Here is a 22,914-nt window from a genome sequence, read left to right as displayed (position 1 = left end):
TATGTTTTTCTCAGCACATGACAGGTAAAGCATGTTTTGGAAGCAAACATCTTGTGTAAATTTGGATTCATATAATGGAGATTTGAATCAGTCACGCTAATGTGGCAAGACAAAGCTCGTTGGTTTACATTTTTACAAATTAATTTGCAATTCATAAACCCAAATGTTACTTTTGTTCGAATAATCTTCATGAATATGAATACATGCTTGGGTTTATACGAATATTATTCAAATTACATGTTGTTTTTGGTAAACTATTTATGAATACAAATACTTGAAAACGTTTTATTTGAATATAATTTGAATTGATGTCACTTAAAAATTATGAAACAATTCATGAACATGAATACTTGACTCGCATTATTCGAATACAATTTGAATTGCTGGACTTTAAAAAGTGGGTAAGTACTCATGAATGCAAATACATGCTTGGGCATATTCGAATAGTATTCAAATGACATGTCATTGTATTTTGGTCAATTATTCATGAATACAAATACTACAAATATTCGAATAGCTGTCATTCAAAAATTACCAAAGTATTCATGAATTCGAATACAATCATGAAGGTATTCATAATTTATTTGAATACAGGACGCATGTGTTTGACCCCATGTCTGGTGATAAGAGCTGTCGCATTTACTTTTTGTTTATGATACATGACGTACCTTTCCTCGAGAAATTTTATTTATTTCTCGAGAATCAAGACTCGATTTTTTCGAGATTTCTCGAGAAGGAAGTAAGAAACTCTACTCTGAAATGATCAATCACAAAAACATCTAAAAATATTTTTTGTAACTTTCTTTTTCTCACCCAGGCCCTTAAACCTTCAGTTTTATTCGACAGTTACTAACCTCAAATCTCCTTTGTGAAGTACGTTTTGTTTGAACTAAAATGATAACACACAACCGGGTTAAAAAGTTCCAATGACTTGAGTCAGACTTGGTATTGGTGAAAAATCTGTGAACTATCTGATTGTGATGAAATTCGATGCGCTTGAGCAAACCTATAAATCCGGAACAGCAGAATTTTTGAAAACTTGTAAATACACGAAAGCAGTAAAAATACCCATACTTATCTATCCGCTTTGTGATAAAGCTGATTTGCAAGTAAGAGGACGAATATTTGGGTAGGTGCTGTTTCGTTTATAATTTTATTTACGCACTTTATTCTCATCTAATGTTGGCGTTAAGCCAAATATCTCCTCCCCCAAAGTTTGCTGTATTGAAAAAGTTGTTCAGGACATTGCAACTGTGACTTCAATATTAAAGATGACTTGAATCTCAAAACCTTGATTTGGTTGGAACTATAAAAAGACTGATTGAAACATCCCGTGAAGCCGCGAAAGAGGGAAAATTGAAACGCGCTTCCTAAAGACCTCGATCAAACTGTCCACGCAGATAGGTAGCCTACGCGTTTTGTAGATCTTGTTGTGCGAACCGATTAAATGCATGCAAAAAAAGGACACGGTTTCTAAAATCTACACAAAAGCAAATTGCATTACATACTCCGCTTAAAATAAAGAAGTGTAACACGATTACTTTCAGGAGTACACATTTTTCACATATTTACAAATCGACTCAACAATGACAATCGTTTAATGATAAAACACGGCTTTCCACATCGACGTAGCACCGTGGTTCACCGAAGGCAGTATGACGAAATAAACGAAACCATTTACCATATTGCGTTATCACACAAAATTGACAGTTCATTGTTACGTCACACAACACAATAGATTGCATCGCAAGTTATACTGAGGATAAGGGTGGAGCTACTAACACTGAGCTTGGGCTGGCCCCCGGCCTAAGAACTTCTGGTAGGTGGCGCAACAGAGCATAGGCGTTTATGGTGCTGTTACAGCAATTTGGGTTTATGGTAAGAATAATTGCTGAGTCAGCACCATAAACGCCTATGCTCTGTTGCGCCATCTACGAGAAGTTCTCAGACCGGGCCAAAGCCTATGCTCAGTGTTAGTAGCTCTACCGAGGATAAGCGGGAATCATAAGATGCAAGACTGGTCATTTTATTAGTACCGTCGCAAAATATGTAACATTGAATGCGACGTTCAGAGGCGAAGTACGACGGATTGTTGCACAATTTTCTGCCCTTTGTTACAGTGGGTTTTAGCCGTTCTGCATGTTTCTCTGAATGGCTTTTTTTATAAAGTAAAACAAGGTGTATTACAAAAACTCTTTTCATGTTATATAGTCCAGTGAGCATTAGCTGTTTAAACGACACAAAACCATATACCCTCTACAACAGGGGTGGGCAACCTACGGCCCGCGGGCCGGATCCGGCCCGAGACCAACTTTTAAGCGGCCCGCGACTGGTATTTGATTTTGGTCGGCCGAACAGAATGTGTATGTTAAATCCCATTTTTGCACCAAAGAGTTGTTACATTAAACGTGAAGTTTTTAGTTTGTTACAAAGAAAGACAAAATCATTGTTTATTTGACGTTGCCTAGCACTGCTATGTTATTGCATGACCATCGTTGCAGCCCGCCTCCACAATATATCACTGCATTTTGACCCGCGGATGCAAAAAGGTTGCCCACCTTTGCTCTACAACGTGGAGGCTGCCCAGTAGGAAGCCCTATTTAGCGCGTTTGTGGCTCTAGTCTAAAGATAAACACACACGCAAAAAGATTGTTGTAGTGTAAGCCGCAGCATCGCGTTGATAATCAATGAATTTTTGTAGGTCGTTTAAGTTAATGCAAGTCGTTTATCAATGCGTCAATGTGCAAAAACCCAGAGCAAACGATAGACATTTTACAAAATGATGCGTCTGTCTAAGATTTGATTAGCGAAATAAGTACAAGAAAAAAGTAATTTAAAGTTAAAAAAAATTCAGGTACATAAACGTGCTTATAGACACTGCTTATAGATTTTTATCTTCATCACATTGCATAAAAATAAAAAAAATAACTGTACCACTTTAGAAAACCTTTTTCCCACATCATATCACATTGCATAAAATAAAAAATAATTGTATCACTTTAGAAAACCTTTTTCCCACATCCTAAGTATGTAAAAAAATTATGTCAGAAAAGGAATCGAATAAAGCAAATACTTAAACCACCTAAATCTGTTTAAAATTCGACCAAAATAGCAACAAGCAAACACAAGTGCAATACCACCAATACAAATATATACACCCGCAAACACACAGCATCAAGCTTCCTTGCTACATCTTTCCATTTTTCCGCAATCGCCTCAGCTCGCTTGTCGTCCTTCAACTCATCGTACTGACAACGCAAGTAATCAGTGGCAAATGCCAGGTCTCGTCGCGCCGACAGAAACTCGCGACAACTGTCACTGCCACTGGCCAGAGTGTCACAAAGCGTTTGCAGCTTGCTCGAATCTAAAAGTGCATGGGAATTAGATGTTATCGAAGCACAGAAAAAACTTTTATTTAGGGCAAATAACTAAGAAATTTGTGCAGTCGATCAAGACGTACATATTATTGTCCTCTGTATAGAGTAGACAAACTGGTTAAACGGTTTTGATGCTGCATTTAGTGGAACATTTGTTAAAAAATGCACGTTAAAGATATACGAATTCGGGACACACTCCTAAACTGAAGTTAAATGTCTTTGATACTAAACTGAGGGTAAAAAAATCTATTTGAATTTTTCCCTTTTATTACTATGAGAGCCCTACGCCTATTTTGTATTCAGAAAAAAAAACGAATTTAAAACTTACCCCAAAATTCCTTCCTTTCTTCGACAACATCTTCTTCTCGATCTACACTTGAAGTTTTTCTGAACCTGATCCTGGAGCTCTTCTTGTCATAACGGTTCGTGGCGTCCTGCTCTGATTTCGATGTAGAGAAAGATCCATTATCACAACCTCCCTCATGATCAATGTCTTCTACTTTGATTGTGCCCATTGTTTTGGATCGCACGAAAGACTTGTATTTCTTCAGCATAGGTTTCACTTTTTCGGTAATCGCTGTTGGCTAACAATAAAGCATTCCGTGAAACATTACAAAAATATAATATTATTTACTAAACAAGCTGTTAGTAGAAACACCGTCATTGTATTTCAAACATACATGTACTTGCAACGTTGGTGGTTAAACGACTCATTTGAGTATTTTAAAACAGGTTACCATCGTGCTCATATAAAGTGTTAACGCAGGCAATTGTAAAGCCTATGTTACCTTTCTTGGTTTGTTTTTTTTTCCTCTGATATCTTCCTCAGTGAGCTTAAAATCGGTCAACTCCGAATAAAGTCCGGATAAAAAGAGACACGTTCTTATCCAAATAGGCACAGCTTTCATGGCCACAGTATATTCGCCCTACAAAAAGCAACAAGGTGGTGTAAATTGTAGAAGTACACGACACACCCACAAAAAGCTAAAATGAAAATTGAAAACCCGTGGAATAATTAGTTCTCTTCAGATATTTGTAGGGTTTGCCAGTACATTAAGGACGTCATTACTCTCGGTGCTTAGCCAAGCAAATATGAACTCATAGGTATAGTTTACATGACATTGCAACTACCATTAAATTGGGTTTCGGACTAAGTCCCATCAATCAATCAATATGGATTTCCTGTAAATATGCTGCATGCTAATGCTAACCAAAATTTTACTCTGAGATTATATTTGTTTTAATTAAACATGATTAGAAATTGTGTCGAAGGCTAAATTTAACATGAACGTTTATTTGTCATATCGCTACTTTACCTTGTCATTGGGTCCGCGCATTACTGCTGCGTATGGCATGTGATGCAAGTTAAGTATCAAAACAGTCATAACCATATTTAGTCCCAACATTGCCATGCAAAGAACAAAGTAGAGACCAAGATAAGGACCAGTGGATGCCGGAAACATGTCACCAACCGTTAATAAAAACACCTGTTGGATAAAAATGTAATGATTGAATTCCTTGAAATTATCTTTTGATTCACATTAATCACATAAACTTTATCGGGTACTCATATATATATGTACAGTAATAAAAAATATTTGAGGATTTTGAAACCCAACGGCACAAAAAGTACATGAAAGTTAAGCTAAAATAGTCTTACTATTATTAAAAGCCTGATTAGACTTTGTAGAGTGTTAAAATTGTAAAACATACGCTGTCACAACATTCCGAAAATATACATACACCCTAATAAAATAATGCTCGTACCATAAAAGTAAGCATGATAGTAATTTGCAATCCGATTCTCTCGCCACTGTCTGGGGGGAGATAAAATCCAAGAAGAGAAATTGTGGTAAGAAGAAGGGCAGGAAATAACATGCTCTGTGGTAAAGGTTTGTTAAATGCAAAGCATGTACAAGAACATGTAAATGAGTTTAGTTGTTGAGTTGGAAACAGACAACTTCTGATAACTCTTTATAGTCTATGTGTTTGAGGTTGCGTTTCGAAACGACTCATTTTTTAAAGAGAAGTTTATGAAATCAAAATACATATTTTGGAATTAATTTAGAGTTGGTAAGCTTATACGTACCTAATTTTGCTGAAAAGAATTTTAATAGAATGATTTAGAAAATAGAATTTTTGGACATTTTTGACCAATGTTTTTTAGCTGTGGCGGCTTTACTAACCTGCATATATAATGACGAGTTGCGTCTAAGTTTGTACTGAAACTGGATTTCAGACCTGCAAACAAAAATACCATTTCCATTTAGAAGCTCTATCTTCAAATACATTTAAAGTGTTTACCAGTGTAAATCTGAATGGCGGCTTTCAGCAACTTCCTTAACCGTCTTCTTAGGGTCCATGTAAAAATATTGCTGCTCAATGATTTGATCAACGTCCTCGTGCTCCTCGTGTTCATCCTCATCTTCACCTTCGTGTTCCGCAAGAATCGAAGCATAACTCTGTGACTGCAAAACCATTCAAAGCTCGTAAGGGATCGACGTTTTTGCCGAGTATTGTTTTGTTAAGTTTCGGATTTCATTTTACATGCAATACATGCAATAAACAGCTACCCTTTGGCTTTTTCAATACCAGAAGCGTAATAAGTCTCACACAGAATTTATTTTCAGATGTGTTGTTTTACATAAACATATTGCCAACCACCTGCCTTCGAACCTCGTTAAAATACTTTTTTTATTGCATTAACAAGTCTAGTTTCTGCATGTAAACAAAAAAATCTGTAACCGTACAATTTTCTTTACAACGATCTCATCCAAAATCCACTCGCCAGTCTTGACAAAATACACTGAAATATCAGTCATATATTCGGGACTCGTTCGAAACGATTGGACGTCTAACTTTGACGTAGGAAACGACCATGAAGTGAATGTCATCAAACAAACCTAATCAAACAACATTGATCCGATTACTGGTTGCCGTAAAAGAAATGTTTAAAATATTAAAAATTAAAAAAAATTGGACAAATGTCGCCAAATAAAAAAAAACGTCGCACCTATGAGCAGAGTCTTATTTGTGTTCGTTTTTAAGGGGGACACCATCATAACATTTTGTTAATATAGTTTATCGTATTTTAAATGATAACGGTTGCCTGTATGTTCTCGCTAGTAATAAACAAAAATACAAACACATGTATTTAGTATTTAGAAGCACAAGCCGTGAGAACATGTGGCTGTTTAAACTTATCGCGACACAGCCTATTCGTCACTTTACTTGAAAAGAACGTCATATTTGACAATTTATCACCCGAAGTTGTTTTCCGAAAACGATTCGGCACAATTATTAAAAGTGAAAAAATGGAAGACAGACTATTTGTAGATACCTGATGGTCAAACGGAAAGTATGCAATATTAACACTGCAAGTCGTCTCGAAAGCAGTTGGCTCAAAATATCGAACAGTTCCATCACTACTTATTTCGACATACGGAACGCGGGGACTATAATCTTTCGTCCCGATCTCTTCATAGCAAACTATATCGGGCATCCACACCATAGAAGATGGAAGACGTACTGAAACAAGACATTGAGCGTCTTATGATCCATACTTTATAGTTTATACAATACAAGGAAGTTGTTTAATGTGTTGTAAACAATCAAGAAACAGTCACCAAACCTATATAAAACAAATTAAATCAACAACGAAGAAATGATTATAGATTTTGGGGGATGGAGAGGAGACGATTTTTTGGGATTAATCAATAAATATGAAATTTTAACCACGATTTACAGCAGTGTAGTTGCTAAATCCTGCTGTCGTCTGTTTATCATTTAGTTTTTGGTTGTCATTTGGTTTTGTGTTGGGGTCGAAAATAATTCTACATGCTCAGATCAACGATTTAAGTAGGTGATACTATATATTTCTTACTGCTTGTAATTCCGTCGTATTGGTCAGGTTCCCAGGTTAAGTATTGATCAATCCAACTCAGTCTAGACCTCAACAAGCTTTTTAGAATTTGGTCTTTTTCGTTTAAGTCTAACACCTAAAAGTAGGGTTGTTAAATCGATTTAGGTAAAAGCTGTACAAAAAGAAGTGACACCAAAACCTATGTACAAAAACCAGTAGATATTAAATACGATGACATTACCGTAAGATAACCACTTAGTTTTTCACAACACAACATGTGTGTTTTACAACAGCAATCTGTTCCGAAATACGTATTTAAAGCCGAAAGTGGGTTTGCGCCCTACTTAGACTTCGTTCGAAAAACACACATTGTGTTGTCATGGTGACAAGTAAAATTGTATTGCTTTGCATTTGGCCCTTGTTTACATAAAACAAAACTTGAGTGCCCAAATTGTTAACTGATATTTGGTACTAAATCTTTTGTAAATTTTTAAAAAGAATTGTGAAGTTGTGACATAAAAACCATTTGGATTTTTGTGGATTCTAAAAAGCAACCGTGATAAAATCAAAATAAACCATCGGCATGAAACCATTGGGTGAAAACACAGGATCTTACATACAAATTTAAATTCAAACCTGTATGTAAGTAAAATCAATCTCAACAAAAACGCTATGAGAGTGGTTGCGAACTGGTCGAACTGATTTATCATATCCATTAAGCAGAAGAAGATCATGTTTTAATTTTGCCATCATATTGTTCTGCATCAGGGTGCCGTTTACTCCATCCAGGTGTATATCGCCTTCCAAGGCATGCGATCCATCCGCGGCCGTAGGTAACGAGCCCGCCTGATTAAAAAAAATGTTTGGTGTTATTTTTCAAGCAGATTTGCGAATAAAGAATTTAAAAAATAAGTCAATTTCAATTTACTATGGGTGGTAATGGATTTTTTTTTCGCATTTCGTTTTTAAATTTTTGTTTTCAAAATATGTAAACCTATAGTTTAAAATAACTGCAATACACTTAGTTAACACAGCGCTTGCTTATGATTTCGATTAGTAGTTAAAAGTTGGAAACATGACGTCGCTAAACCGCCATGACTACAGTTTACCTGCGAAATTGCCGCTAGACCAACTTTTGAAGCAGTTTTTCCTCCACCTTTTCCTGATTTTGATAAATCTACGCAGAACCACGTGACAATTCCCGCAATAAGATGTAACTTTAAATACATGATTGCCTCAAAATCAATACCGGATTTCCAAAAAAAGTTTTCAAAGACTTTGCACTGAGAAACTATGAGTAATGTTAATGTAACATATTTTGATACTTTACAACCAAAAAAAAAACTAAAAAACTCATTTTACTTTATTTTGCTTTTTGCAACATTTTGCGTATCGCCAGAATGCAATTCGAACTAGAAAACAAATACGAACTACCTGTGCATACATACTACAGTGATTGTGCAACCATAAAAATGCGGGTAACATACAAAGCCATAAATATGCATACGGTCGTTTACTTGAAACAATCTTAATTGTGAACAATTGCGCATGTCGACATGTTTTCACACGCTCTCGCGCTAATGATGAGTAGGTTTGTTTTTGTGTTTGGCGGCAGCTGAAAGAACGGCGGGAACATCATTATTATTGACACACAATATTTCATCATGTTAACAACACCGTACCGGATTTCTATTAACTTGGGGAGAGCCGAAACTGCAAATGTACTGTTCGGTCGAACACTGAGCATCTCAAATTAATCCTCGGTGCATTGTGACGTCACAAACATTTCCAATTCCAAGCTAGTTTTGTAGCGTTTCAAGATCCCTTGCGTCATCAGCGGTTCATTGAGCTGTACAGGCCCTATAAGTGTACGCGTTGTCCATCATCTTTTCACGTTTTTAAAAAAGTAGTTTTTGATCTTGGATACCCTTTCGAACACTAGTTTCGTATGTCAGCACGGCATAAATATGCAAATTTAATGTCCCGGTCAGTTTGTCCAACTGTTCGGCCGAGCACCGAGCATCAAAAATTGTAATGTTTGGTACCGAGTACTCGGCTTATTGTTCGGCTCGGCCCATTGCTACTTTTAACTCCAAACAACATTGCCAACGGTCGTACAGAAAAACCATAATTGTTATTTTTGTTTTGACGTGTTTCTAAAATTTAAACGATTTGCCTTTGCCATTGAATGCATATTTAACAGTGATTTGGCCTAGCACCCTAATGTAACCTGAGAAACCTGTCAAAACTGGTTACACGCTTTTCAAAAGCAAATTAGTTGCGCAACGCAATTAGCGATGACCAATTCTAGACAAGAAAATACCAATTATTCAGCTTTTACCTTCGAGTTTTACGCATCGATTTTACGGCTGCCATATGCCTCTTTTAAACGTGATATGGCACTCGGTTTTCTTGTCGATTCCCGCGTGAAGTCTGAACGATCAGATCCTGCACATAAAACAAACAAAAAACTCAATAAACGTTCAACAAACAATTCCTTGTGAGGCAAATTGTTAACAAATTTATTACATCATAAAACTTGTTGTGCTTAATGACACGCGTACAACCGGGGGTTTTCAAATACTTTTTAGAAAAGTAAGCCCTAAATCATTATACTCAGTAAATAATCGCTGTTTTGTTGCTAACTTACCGCATTAAAATTGCTGCGACGTAACTAAGTATTACAAGCGACGTAAAGAAGAAAAACAGTTCCGTAGTAAGCATTGAGTTTCATGTGTTGTTGTATAGCAGGAAGCATGTGAAAAATATCGTTATGGACACATTTAAATTTTTCGTGGCCCAGCAAAGTTAACGGTGGTTTAAAATAGGCATTATGTAAGTTATATGTCTCTTCAACTCAACCAAAAAAAAGCATAAATTAAACAAGGTTGAAATAAAACAGTCGTAATGCATTTTCTGTAATTAGACGAATCATTTTCATTTATTACCAATGTTCTGCTAACGAAATGTGATGCACGTCCAGAAGCTGTGGCAAAGGTTAAAAAGTATGTACAAAAATCTTGAACAACAATCAAAAGGTAATTTGTTTGTTACATAACAGTAGAACGCGAAAAATCAATACGTAGTTGTAATTCAGCGTGGCGGAAAACGCGATTTGTCTCCGTTCAACTCTGAAACTACCACAAGTTATAAAGTATGGATTGTAAGTCGGCTATATAAAGCCGGTGTAATTTGGAAGCAATGTAGACCAGTTTTAGTTGAGAAACAGTTGAATAGGCAATACTTCTGAATTATTTCATGGGAGAACTACACATGTCTGCTTCATGTCTCAACAGATAATGTGACGGCTTAATTGATACCATAATGACTAAAATTACTTCAAAAAGTTTGCACGAAGACCAAAAATGGCGTCTATGGAAGTGCACATATAATGTACAAATATAATGTTAATTTACCGAGGCCAAATCAGGGAGTATTGTAACAAATGCGACTATTTTTATTAGTACTAGTTTGTGGCGTTTGGTGCAAGTAATTAAAATCAAATTTCAAATTTAAAACACTGTATTGGCTTTTTATAACACTGATGTGTTTGCCGCCCGTTTCCCCTCAAAATCCTTTAAGTAATCACATTGTATAATCAGCATCAGGTATAAGCCTAATATTTAAAATTACGACCCCTAAAGGCAAATTAATCATGCGGCGTTGAAATGCATGGTGATTAATAGCGGACTGGGGACGTGGCGATGCTCCAATTAGCTAACAGAGATAAGAGGTGCAGCTGATCTCCCATTCCGGTGCGGACCGTGTGATGCAATCAGATGCAGCGAACTAAAAAATTGCTGATCGATAAAGAGTAGTATTGTATAACCATGATGGATAAACTGCAAATGCGAGGCTTAGAATGTCGGAAGGTTTCTGTATGTGTGCCTAAGGAAAGACAGGGTGGACAGAATGTTTGGTATATAATTATCGCATTAATTGGCGGTTAGCGAAATGTGTCACCGCGAGACAGACGGAAAATCACCATTATTTAAATTGTTATTTGTAGCAGAAATAGGTTGATGTAGATTGACAAACTGGAGCGTAGGCATCATATGAAACTAAAGTTAATTTGCGGAAAATAGTATTGGCACACCTTGCGAACTTTCAGCCAAAAAGACTTAGAAAAGGCATATAAGGAGCGCTGTAAACAACTTCTGGTCGTAAGACTTCAAAATATCGCATATTAGTTGTTATCTTTTTTGTTTGAAACATTTCGGATGTTTTGAAGACAGAATTCGTTATAACATATGTCGATGTATATGAACTGACCTATATCGAGGCGTGTTGACATTTTTACGTGAATGCATGACAACTATTTTGAGGTTTATAAACTTCATTTAAGCACTACAATAAAACATGTTTTGAAACAATATACTGCTATGATAAAAACAGGAACATGTCTTTAAAGCTGTTGCATCATGCAAAGTATAAATTACCATGACAATCTGTCGTATGTCTTATTGTTAAAAACAGCGAAAGTAAAAATCAATAACCCTTTAAATATTTAATGTTTGGTCAAGGTCAGCGGTATGCAACTGAAAATGCAACTCGTGTTAACGCAATGCCTTTGGTTGTTGCATGGGATATAAACGACACAAACATCATTTACCGATCGATTTTGTGAGCGCTAAAACATTTGACCACACAACCCCTGTTGATAGAAATGATCATTTTAAAGGGATGGTTAAAAATACGTGTTACGTTGTATGATTGACAAATGCAAGTAAAGAGCGCATCGATTTGTATACCCGTTTGTTGGACTTTTCCCTTCTCCCGAAAATTTGCACTTGGCACATCACAGACATTATTTATAAAAACTTACTGATTTTGGATGCTGAACGCCACTGACTTTAATTCGACACCAAGAAGTATAGACCAATTGTCTATTCGTTACAAATTTTGTACGGAACCTGATAAACGCTCGGAGGCAATGAATGAAAAATTGCACTGCGCACGCCAATCAATGACAAGATAAATCACTAATAATACCACAGCTTTTAGTGTTGATGGTCCTCCAAAAATGGGCGCATTAAATATCCTGGTAAAATATTAATTGCGCTGCTAATTCCTTCATAATGCTTCACCACGTCCGATGAGTCCACGGCCAGACAAATTAAACGACGCTCATACAATTTGTAAACCAGATGCATACAATTTTGTGACTAGGTGGGCTTAAATAAGCTATGCGGAATGTTGCAATGCAGAGCTAACCGAAATGACCATGTTAATACAGGCGCATGAAAGTTTATAGTCATAGTTGGGCTGTTTAAATATAGTTTTTGTGATATTTGCAGCTCAACGTACAATCTTTAACAGAGCCGATGAATAACGTGTATTAAGCTTAATAAAAACAGTATGCAGTTGAAAAAATGTTTGGGTAGTCAAGAGGTGGTATCCAACAAAAACCTGTTTTGAGTCCAACCTCAGTCTGCGTCCTCAGTTTAAAGGTAGCACTGTGTAACGTAAACAAATAAATATCATCCGCATCATACGCTGACTAAGTGCTATGTACGCTTGTTTAATTTCAGATCAAACTTCTTCGTACCTTTTTAGTTGCAAAAGATTTTCTTCGAGACGTTTTTGGATTCAGACGTTGCCACTGCAGTGTGACTTTGCCAATTGCCTTTTTGGCTATATGATGTCATGTCCAGTCAAGTTTTCATCGAGTTGCATGAATCCATTCAAATGTTAAGCGTGGCGTTTCCGACAACGTATCATAAGTGTACTTACCAGGTCCTGTAATGCGTTGTTATGAAATTTAAAATCAATTAAGTGACAATGGGATATAGCTCAAGAAAGTTAAATGGAGGCCCTGACGTCAAAATGACACAGTAGCCTACTAGCTATACATAGAAAGTTGATTATCAGGCACTATAAGAGTATTTTTTAGTTGTGGGTGAAAATAGTGATTTAGATCCGATTACATGCTGTAAAACAATATTCTGTGCTGTTATGGACAGGTGCTGCTTAACGTTAAAAGGCAATTTTCTGTCTGGGCAGTCATTGGACTAGAGCTTCCAGGACAATAGTTTAGAAATGGCTGCATGGTAGCCCTAGTATTGAGGCTAAGTTTTCGAAACGAGGATTACACAGAAAAACGCCGGTCTTCAAAACCGTGTTGTCTGTTTTTAATAGTTGTGATAAACGATTAAACATTTCTTTCAAAAACAGCGTAATGCCTAGTCAGCTGATTGTTTTAGGCGATGAGTCATGTGTGGAAAGATGCCACGTTGTGTATATCACAAAACGCAACTGATACGGGCAACATCACTTTTAATGCAACGCCACGCGCTAAGCCACTGGATGCAAACTGGCACGACTTTGCATGGCGCAGAGCGGACTGCAATAAATACCAACAGCTGGCCGACGTTCACCTGCAGAAATCCCAATCATCGCCTGTTTTAATCTGTGCCGTTCGAGATGGAATACAAGGAGTAAATGTCAGTATTTTAGATGCTGGAGTGTGTACTGACAGAAATCATGCATGTGCAGTGCCGGATACTTTATCGGAAAGCGATCACAACAGTTTTGATGCCCTGGGACATAAAGCTATCGTCCAGGGGATCGTATGGTGCTTTGCAATATCGGCTGTGTTCGGAAACATCGCCGTGATTGCTCATTGTGCTCCTTTATTAGTACGCAACTTCAAAAAACTTGCAAAAACAGAAAAAGTGCACCGATGGTTAGTGCTTAACCTGGCAGTATCTGACTTTCTAATGGGAACATATATAGCGATGTACGGTCTCGCACATCGACATCATGACCATGAATACAGCAGCGATGATCGCTACAAGTGGCTCTCAAGTTCGACCTGTTCTGCAATGGGAGTGATCTCTTTTGTGTCGAGCCAGATGTCGGTCAGCATGTTGGTGATCATCACATCTTTTCGGCTTGACAGCGTTGCTTCGCCGTTCCGGGAAGATCGCAAACAATTCAAAACAGCGGTGTTTGTAACTATATTAGCATGGGTGGTTTGGAGTGTTTATGCTGTTGTGCCGTTTTTACCATTCGAAAGCGTGCGCGTCATATTCGACAACTTTGTTAAGATTAAATCTGTTAAATGCTTTGAACAGACTGATATGCATTACGACTACCTTGTGGCTGTAATGCGCAAAGTGAACGACTTCATCGACACGAACTGCGGATCACAAATAGCCAGCAGTTATTCAGTATCGAATGAACCTGATTGGTTGCAACTCCTGCAAATCGGTCGTAACTTGGATATATTTGATGCTGACGATCAGCCAGAGTTCTTCGGGTACTACAACGAACAGAGTGTGTGCACGGCAAAGTATTTTGTAACACACACAAACCGTTCAGCTTTCTTTACTCTCGTTGTGGTAATGTTTAACACCTTATCTTTCCTCTACATTTTGCTTGCTTATACGTTTGTATGGCGACAAACTATACGTCAAAGAGAATTTGCATCTCGATGGTGTTGTTGGCCTTGCCGCAATCCGACCATAGACCCAAACAAGAACTTGTCTGACCGCCGCAGTCGCGAAGATCGCAATATGCAGATGCGTATCATTATAATAATTGCAACTGATTTTCTTTGCTGGGTGCCCTTGTGTGGTTTGTCGCTTTTTCACTTTGTTAAGTCTACCACGTACACTGACCAAAATTGCGACTACCACAGTTACATGAATATCTGGCAGGGTCGTTTTTCGCTGCTAACTCTTATTCTTTTGCCTATCAACAGCGCAATCAATCCTTTTATATATTCGTTTCGTTATTGGGGTTTTTTAAGGAAGCGGGTGTTAGGTTTTGTATCACTGAACCAAGAAACCACAGACATGAATGGCGATCGTATTTGAAACTGACCTAATTTTGTCAAACGCTGCCAAACTGATTCGTACTTGTCAATTTAATTCTGTTTTGCAGTATGTGCACAATAAAATGTAATATTATGCATTTCACCTACCATGCGCAATAATGTATCAGCATTTTTTGTTGAATGATATTTTTTGATTGTACTGGTTAAAAACAAGATTAAGTCTTTTTAACTGTCGCTTTTTCAATGTTGGCAAGTTTACAATCACGATGCAACAACAGCCCAAAAATAATTTGCTGCAGAATTAGGATAACAGCCAATAATGAATGGATTGTAAACCGGTGGAAAAATCCCGCTAGCTGGGATCGTTTACTCGCTAGAGCCGGATTTATATTTAATTAATTTCTTAAGTTTCGATTATAATTTTATACCAATGCTAATACTTGTAATATTGCAGCTATAAAATTGCTGGGGTAGGTGCTTTGGTGTTAAATATGATATGAATAATATAGTTTGGTTAGTTAATACTAAATTCACTATCCATGACGAGTGATTGTTCTAATCCGCAACTTCAGGAAAAATGTTGAAGCATGCAATATGGCCACAGGTTACACCTTTCAACTTGAAATCTTTTAATTTTTTTGTCACAATACTTTTGATAGTTGTTTTTACTAAATTTTATTTAATATAGAATAAATTTTAAATTATTTAACCGTTTTAAAACTAAAAACATTAATTTTACGATTTTATAGCTGCGGATATTTTGCAAACAATAACCTGTCAACCACATTCTTTCAAATGTTTTTACACAAAACTATTTTAAAAATGTTCGTTTAAGTTCTTTACACCTTATAATGAAACGGGCGAAACCAAGGTTGCTCATGTTAGTGTAGCAAGTTCTGAAATCAGTGTCTTTTTACAAATTTATCATCATCATCAATTACATCCGAGTTGGAAATGACTGGGGTCAATCCCAATCCCGCCGTATTTTTGGTAATGGCAAACGGTCAGATTAAGACAGCTGAAGTAAGTTACTAGGCTTTTTTTAAACCCGCTTTAGTGAGTGTTTTCAAACATTTCTTTAATGTGACTTTAATTACATTTTTGATAGTGGCAATTTATAGTTGAGCGTATTGCGCGTTTGTCAGTGAATAAGCACACTAAATTATAAACCTGAAAGTGTATTTTTTTACACCACTCTGCCACCTTATACATTTATTAAATATTTTAAAACTATTTAGCAATTAATGCCAAACTTAATAACCCCTGTCCTTATTTTGGAGTTATTGTGTTACATGTTGATTTAGTATGATAGTCTTATAGACGGCCCAGGTCTCAAGGATTGGAAATTTTCTCTTTACACAAACAAGTGTAAACCTAAAAAGCAGGATGGTCTGAAAGATTGTATATTTTTCAACAGTGTGTTAAAATTCTGCTCTGTTTTACAGTTTCCAGACTGTGATGAACTGTACTGTCGCTTTATGTTTGTCCATGGCCAGGACTGGGTGGTGACCAGTGGTTTGGAGGAAGGAATTTCTCAGTTTACGCATAAAAGTCATGATGAGCGCCAGTTGTTTGTTTGGAATTTTCCTTTAAATGTAACATACAAAAGCACAAATCCATATGGCTGTAAGCACTTAAATAATCTGCAAATTATTTGGTTTTCCTCTGTTTGTCTAAAGTTACTGCTCTATAATTTTTGACTATTGTCATACTCATGTTTAAAACTCTTGTAATGTTGTCAAAGCTGAGCAGACTTTTAAAAGACTAATAAGAAAGAAGGTAGAGATATGATTTTCAAGCTAATGTGACGAATGGTTTTAGTATGATACTCCAGCAACTTTAACTCATGGCATGATATAGTAAAACAAATGCATTAATATGATGCATTAATAAATTTATAGTACTGATGCACTCTGCCGTATTTTAGTTTTTTTAGGCACCAATATCTACCAAAACCTTGTTTCCACTTTGAACTGCAAAAAAATGAATAGAAATAGATGTGCTTTCTTTTTAGGGCCTCAACTTGTAATCAGTTGTTATGGTCCAGATGCTTTTGGGAGGGAAATAGTAAGGGGATATGGATCTGTCCACATACCGATTACTCCCGGAAAACATGAACTTGACATTCCAATGTATGTTCCTGTCTCAACCTCCAGATTTCAAAAATTTACAAGGTAAAAGCTTTATACTTCTTGTATTCTAAAATGATAGGCCAATGTTTTATAGAACAGGGGTGTCAAGCAGATTTGGTAGTGCCAGTCATATTTACCAAACTAGATTTTCCACAGGCATGCAAAACATGATATGGGCCTCCAAGTTAACTTTTGTAAAGGTTTTGTTAATATTTATTTCAATTTTAAGTTTAAAGAGGATGAAATGTTTTGTTGGAAATATATATTCTGGTTATAAATAATGTGTGATAAACCCCACATAATCTGTATGTTTATACTTTTTCAGTTGGTTTATGGGAAGAAGGCCCGAGTTTGTTGATCCTAAAGTGGTTTCACAGGGTGAAGGACGAGATGTAACACGAGTCAGATCCCAAGGACATGTAAAGGTCAATAATGAAACATGTGTAATAATATTGTTTATAGATTTAGTATCAAACTTAATATAAAAAGCAATTGCTTGTTCAATAACCAAATTGTCATTATTTTATGACCATTTACAGATACATTTTTTCATTTAACAGGTTTGTTTGAACATTGTAACCAGAGATATGAAAAAGTTAGGTTATGATGTCACCCCTTCTGATGTTACATCAGTTCCTGTTGGTGTCAATGCTGGAATTTAAAATATTTTTCTTTTTTCCTTATTGCTACTGTTAAACGTATTTAATGCTTAAAATGTGCATTATATGACACATATCATGTTTTATTTTTATAAATTCTGGCATGGTAAAAGTCTGTTTTCATTGTAACCTCAACTCAGCAAAAACAACAACAAAATTACATTACCATCTGTTTATTTTTTATGGAACTAAAATGACTTTTTACTTAACTATTGATAAATCCTGGTATTGAACTCGTTTATTGTTTGTTATTTACTGATAATATATATTTTTTATTAAATATTAGATGCATGCGATTCAAAGTGTGTTTCAAACAGCTTTGTTGACAAATGAATGTTCTTGTGACAGAAATAGGCAGAGTTTTTACGTAGTAGCAGACTGGAATACTGGATAGGCTGAACTTTTTTGCAAACACATTTTTACCCACTTTGTCGATTTTGCATGTTTACCTCACAGTCCAGTGGTTACCAAACTACGGCCGACGGGCCGGATCCCGACAAATGTAATATTGATTAGGTTTTATTTATTGTTATGGCGCGACAACGTAAAATTTTAATCAACTCTGTCATGGTAAATGCCCACAATGAATTACGGTACGGGGGAAAAAAACTGTTTCGCTCTGTTCCGATATAACGTAACCAGGTATGAAACTCTGGTTGCAAGTAAGAGTCATAATTTTTTTTAACGGGGTTCGAACCCAGGACACTCCCGGGACGAATCCCGATCAAGGTTTTTTATGTCTGTACATGTGGGTCAGGCGCGCTAGGCCATTCGGCCAAATAGGCGGTGGCGGGGTGGCGCCGCCATCTTGGGTTCGTAAATCACGGTGGCGGCCACCGTGGATATTTTGATTGGTTTTGCACGAAACATCGTAAAAAGAAAATCAGCACAGATTTTGCTATGAAAACAAGGCCACAAAACGTTCCTTAAAACTACAACAAGGTTTGGTTTGTACTTTCTTTATGACGTCAAACTCCCAATTGTTAGCACACAACAATAAATGGTCATCTCGGGTGAAATAAAGCAGCAACAACTTGACGAAACATTTTTTGAACGATGCTAAAAAAACAATCAACGTTAGAGCAACGTGTTCCAAAATTGAAATATATATATTTATATATGTATATATGTTAACTTATTTCAAACATTTCGTTTTATTTCATTTTGACGAACGTTCCATTCTATTGCAAGTTTGTTGGGCTTCAAGTTTGAGATCTAGTGGCTGCGTCATATTTTTAGTTAGCCACCTTGTATTTTCGTAAAACTCGGCGCCTATGGACTCAGAAATGAAAAGGTTGCGGTATGTAAAGTTTTGTGAAGTCACGTGCAAATTTGTTTGTTTGTTTTTTCCCACGAGAATGTGTCGAGTCATAGTCGACATGTGGACTTCGTGCCATGAGTCGGCATAAATTTTCAACAACTGCTCCCCCAATGCTGTTTTGCAAGATTGATTGTTTTACAACGTGTTTGCTTCATGACTCGGAGTCTTAACTCTCAAGACGAACCGTACAAATTATACAGAAACTACCGTTCTTAACCTCCCATTAGGTCATGTACTTGTCAGGATAGAGACCCGAAATCTCTTTACGCAGTGGTTAATTATGCAATTCGGTTCGTTTATTTTCTATCGCTTGATGAAAGCTTGTGACACGGTAATATAAGCGAGCATGCAAAGTCAAATAAAGTGACTAGGTATGTAACTAAAACGAGTGCGGTGATTTGATCAATAAGAAATTGATGTTTTAGAAGCTTGGGTAATACTAAAAGCAGAAAAACGGGAAAATCATCAAAAATGGAAAAGAAAGAGGAAAAAATGTAATTCAACAAAACAGAAAAAGTGAAATTGTTTCATGATCATGGGCCCTGGTTGAGAACCACCGGTTTTGATAAACCCAGTATTTACCCAGCTAACTGTCATAAGGCTGTTGTTGCATGGCACCACAAACAAAAGGTTTATGTGATGAAATTTGGATGTCTTGTAAAATATGCTATGTGTAGAAGCTGATTGTTGTATTAATACCTTTAACCCCTATATTTACCCCACTGGGCCTCTTATAGTGGGTGATTTTTTTTAAACAGTGTCAGAATTGGCTAAATTTGGATAGGTTTTAGAATATGAGATTGAGGCTGTAGCCTTAACATTTACCCCACCAGCCCCCAAAAATTGTTTTTTTAAGCATTGTTTATATTTTATGACATTTGTTTAGCTTGTAGAGTTTGCAGATTTATAGCTGTTGATGGTTTTGTTTTACCCAAAACCTCTAACATTTACCCTATCAGCACTGCAAAATAAAATAAACAGTTTTAGAATTGCATTAAATTTGAACAGTTTATAGAACATGCTATTTTTTGTCATGTTAATTGTTGTGATTAACCCTACAACCAACCCCATGCTTAAACCCAAAATGTCGAATTTGCCAATTATAATTGGCATATAGTAAAACTATAATTATAGGTGTCATTTGTTGCATTTTACTATATAGTCCCACTATTTACCTCTTATACAACATTAAATAGGATAAACATTAAATTTAAATCAATTTATATAGTTTGCACTTTACATAGAAGAATGATTTAAGTCAAGTCCCGATCACTGTGTTTCAGTAGGTATAAAATAAACCAGTGTTTCCCAACCGGGGAGGAATTTTATGAATACAGAATTTCATAAAAACTGTAAAAAAAAATTTTTACATTTGAAATGTTACAGAATATTTTTGCACATACATTAGAGATATCCATTATAATTTGGATCCGATGCACATTTAAAACCGGTTGGTTGTAAAAAGATTCTGAAATGGACATCCCTAATTATAAGGTCTACTTGTATATAAGGCTGCATGCTACGTTTCAGGCGCTTAAATTGATCAATTATTGTCGTAACAAAATCCATTGTTTTAACATTTTTGTTTTTAGTTGTTGCATATCATTGTCTTGTGTATATTTTAGCTGTAGCCTAAGTTTTAGTCAACTAGAAGTATTTAAGAGACATGAAGTAGTAAAAAACGACTTTCAGAGTGCAAACGAGATTGAGTAGTAATGTGAAATAAATTGATATTTACACATTGAGTAGTAATGTGAAATAAATTGATATTTTAAATTGCTATAATTTGTATGTTATATTTGTTTTTCATCTTATGGGGAAAAATGAATAGTTCGAAAATAGGCAAAGGGAGGAATGTAACAAAAAAGGTTGGGAACCACTGAAATAAACAGTTTTATTTAGTTTTAAACTTGATGATGTCAGTACGATTTTACCTGTATTTTTATCACTCTAAAGCAGTGCTCTTCAACCTTTTTAGTGGCACGGAACCCTCAAGGTGTTTTGGCAAACTTTGCGGAACCCCCTAGGGATGGGCCAAAACTGCAAGTGCTCTGTTTGGTCGAGCACCGAGCATCTCACGTTAATGCTCGGTGCTCGGCCGAGCACGCTCGGGTGCATTATGACGTCACAAACATAATACAAGTATCAAAGAAAAAACATACATTTTACTTAACACACCCCAAGCCAAAAGTTGACTTCAATTAAACGATTCACTGAAACGCATTGCCATGTTGCTTGGATCGGTCGTTTCTACATTCTTGCAACTTAGCCAAACTGTATCAAGACTATGTTTATTACGTCACAATTGATCAATGGTGTAACCAAGGAAAACTAGATCGTACAGGCGAGCATTGCTGTTCACAACAATGACATTATGAATCATTCATGTTTGAATTGCTACACCAAAATGCTGTGAACCCCTGTGCAACTCTTAAAGTTCATGGAACCCCTGTAAGGGTTGTACGGAACCCTAGGGTTCCGCGGAACCCAGGTTGAAAACCACTGCTCTAAAGTATTGATTATGAGTTAATCTATATAAATCTATATCACAAATGGTGAGTTTATTTAAAACATGCCAAAAGATCATCTCAGTTGCAAATGTGTCCAAATCTTATGTGTATATTACATGCAGTATATATGTCCTAGGGAAAAGTTGTTTTTATAAAGTAGTGCAACAAATAATAATGGGTCGGGTACCTAAAAAAGTAGTGGTGGATTTCTTTTTTGATGTTGTCTCACCGTACAGTTATATTGCATTTGAACTTCTTCAACGATGCAATGTTAAATGGGAAAATATGGACCTAAAACTGAAGCCAGTGTTTCTAGGTGGAATTATGGCTGCAACTGGCAACCAAGGCCCAGCAATGCTACCAATTCGAGCTCAGTATATGAACAAAGACCTACCACGCTTAGCAGAGTATTACAATATGCCTTTTCAGTTTAATGCACACATACAAAAGCTGTTTTTCCAAAAAGGGACATTACCGACTCAAAGAGTACTTGGTGTAGTCAAGAAAGATTATCCAGACATTCTGGAATCACTGTCTAGTGATATGTTTCGAAGAGTGTGGGCAGATAATGAGGATATTACATGTGATGGAATTTTAAAGACAGCTTGTCAAAAAGCAGGGCTAACAGACACCGCTAGAGATGAGGTACTGTCTGCAAGCATTTCAGACACTGGAAAACAAGAACTAAAGAACTTGACACAGCAAGCATTAGACTTTGGTGCATTTGGTGTTCCAACATATGTTGCCCATCTTGATGACGGCCCAAAAATGATTTTTGGCTCAGATCGCTTATTTTTGCTTGCGTCTTATCTGGGACATGAATGGACAGCTACTAGAAATGACTAGATCTTGTAACATACAACTGATTTAGAGTGACAATTTGTGTGCTTAATTTTTTTGTAGCTTGATTTTTTAATTTTTTTCCCCAACATTTATATTAAATGTTTGTTTTGGGTAGCTTCTAATTTGAAAGCTGCATACAGGTCTGCCAATGTTAAAAGAAGGGAGAAAATTGAAACTGGAAATTATTTCAAGTATAACTTATCTGCACCATAACAAAATTTTCAATAAGGTTTTGAAACCCAAGTAGCTATTGTGATTGAGAAATATGTTATTTTTGTGACAGATGTATTTCAGTTGACTTTTTTTATGTTAAAAAGTGTAAGTTATGATTTAGTATACAAATGGTGCAAATCACAATTGCTTTCGAATTACAGTTTTCTGTTACAAATTACTTGTTTATATAGTAAACTTTTTTACTGTAAAATAGGAT

The 22,914-nt window shown here is 36.2% G+C and overlaps 2 protein-coding genes and 1 pseudogene across 3 annotated transcripts; 2 read left to right on the top strand and 1 right to left on the bottom strand.

Moving 5' to 3' along the window:
• Positions 1–1,405: 1,405 nt before the first annotated feature.
• LOC145238841 (uncharacterized) lies at positions 1,406–8,483 on the bottom strand. Its single transcript, XM_080102441.1, has 12 exons — positions 8,349–8,483; positions 7,876–8,085; positions 7,261–7,375; positions 6,718–6,905; positions 6,128–6,280; positions 5,682–5,845; positions 5,564–5,618; positions 5,145–5,258; positions 4,694–4,864; positions 4,166–4,303; positions 3,706–3,961; positions 1,406–3,364 (listed from the first exon to the last, which is right to left on the bottom strand). Exons 1-12 carry the CDS (start codon positions 8,466–8,468, stop codon positions 3,093–3,095), a joined length of 1,956 nt encoding a protein of 651 aa, XP_079958567.1. The 5' UTR covers positions 8,469–8,483; the 3' UTR covers positions 1,406–3,092.
• Positions 8,484–15,804: 7,321 nt separating this feature from the next.
• LOC145209000 (B9 domain-containing protein 1-like) lies at positions 15,805–18,106 on the top strand. The gene is made up of 5 exons (XM_080079252.1): positions 15,805–16,042; positions 16,465–16,645; positions 17,034–17,193; positions 17,477–17,576; positions 17,712–18,106. The coding sequence occupies exons 1-5, from the start codon at positions 15,974–15,976 to the stop codon at positions 17,811–17,813; spliced, it is 612 nt and encodes a 203-aa protein (XP_079935378.1). The 5' UTR covers positions 15,805–15,973; the 3' UTR covers positions 17,814–18,106.
• A 3,638-nt stretch (positions 18,107–21,744) lies between these two features.
• On the top strand, positions 21,745–22,858 carry LOC145214582 (glutathione S-transferase kappa 1 pseudogene; annotated as a pseudogene). Its single transcript, XR_013857077.1, has one exon. The product of XR_013857077.1 is annotated as a glutathione S-transferase kappa 1 pseudogene (transcript).
• Positions 22,859–22,914: the final 56 nt, after the last annotated feature.

This window comes from Phallusia mammillata, chromosome 1 (assembly GCF_965637545.1).
Source record: "Phallusia mammillata chromosome 1, kaPhaMamm4.hap1.1, whole genome shotgun sequence".
NCBI lineage: Eukaryota > Metazoa > Chordata > Ascidiacea > Phlebobranchia > Ascidiidae > Phallusia > Phallusia mammillata.
The sequence above is the reverse complement of the archived record's forward strand: the minus strand, read 5'-3'. Positions and strand labels throughout refer to the sequence as shown.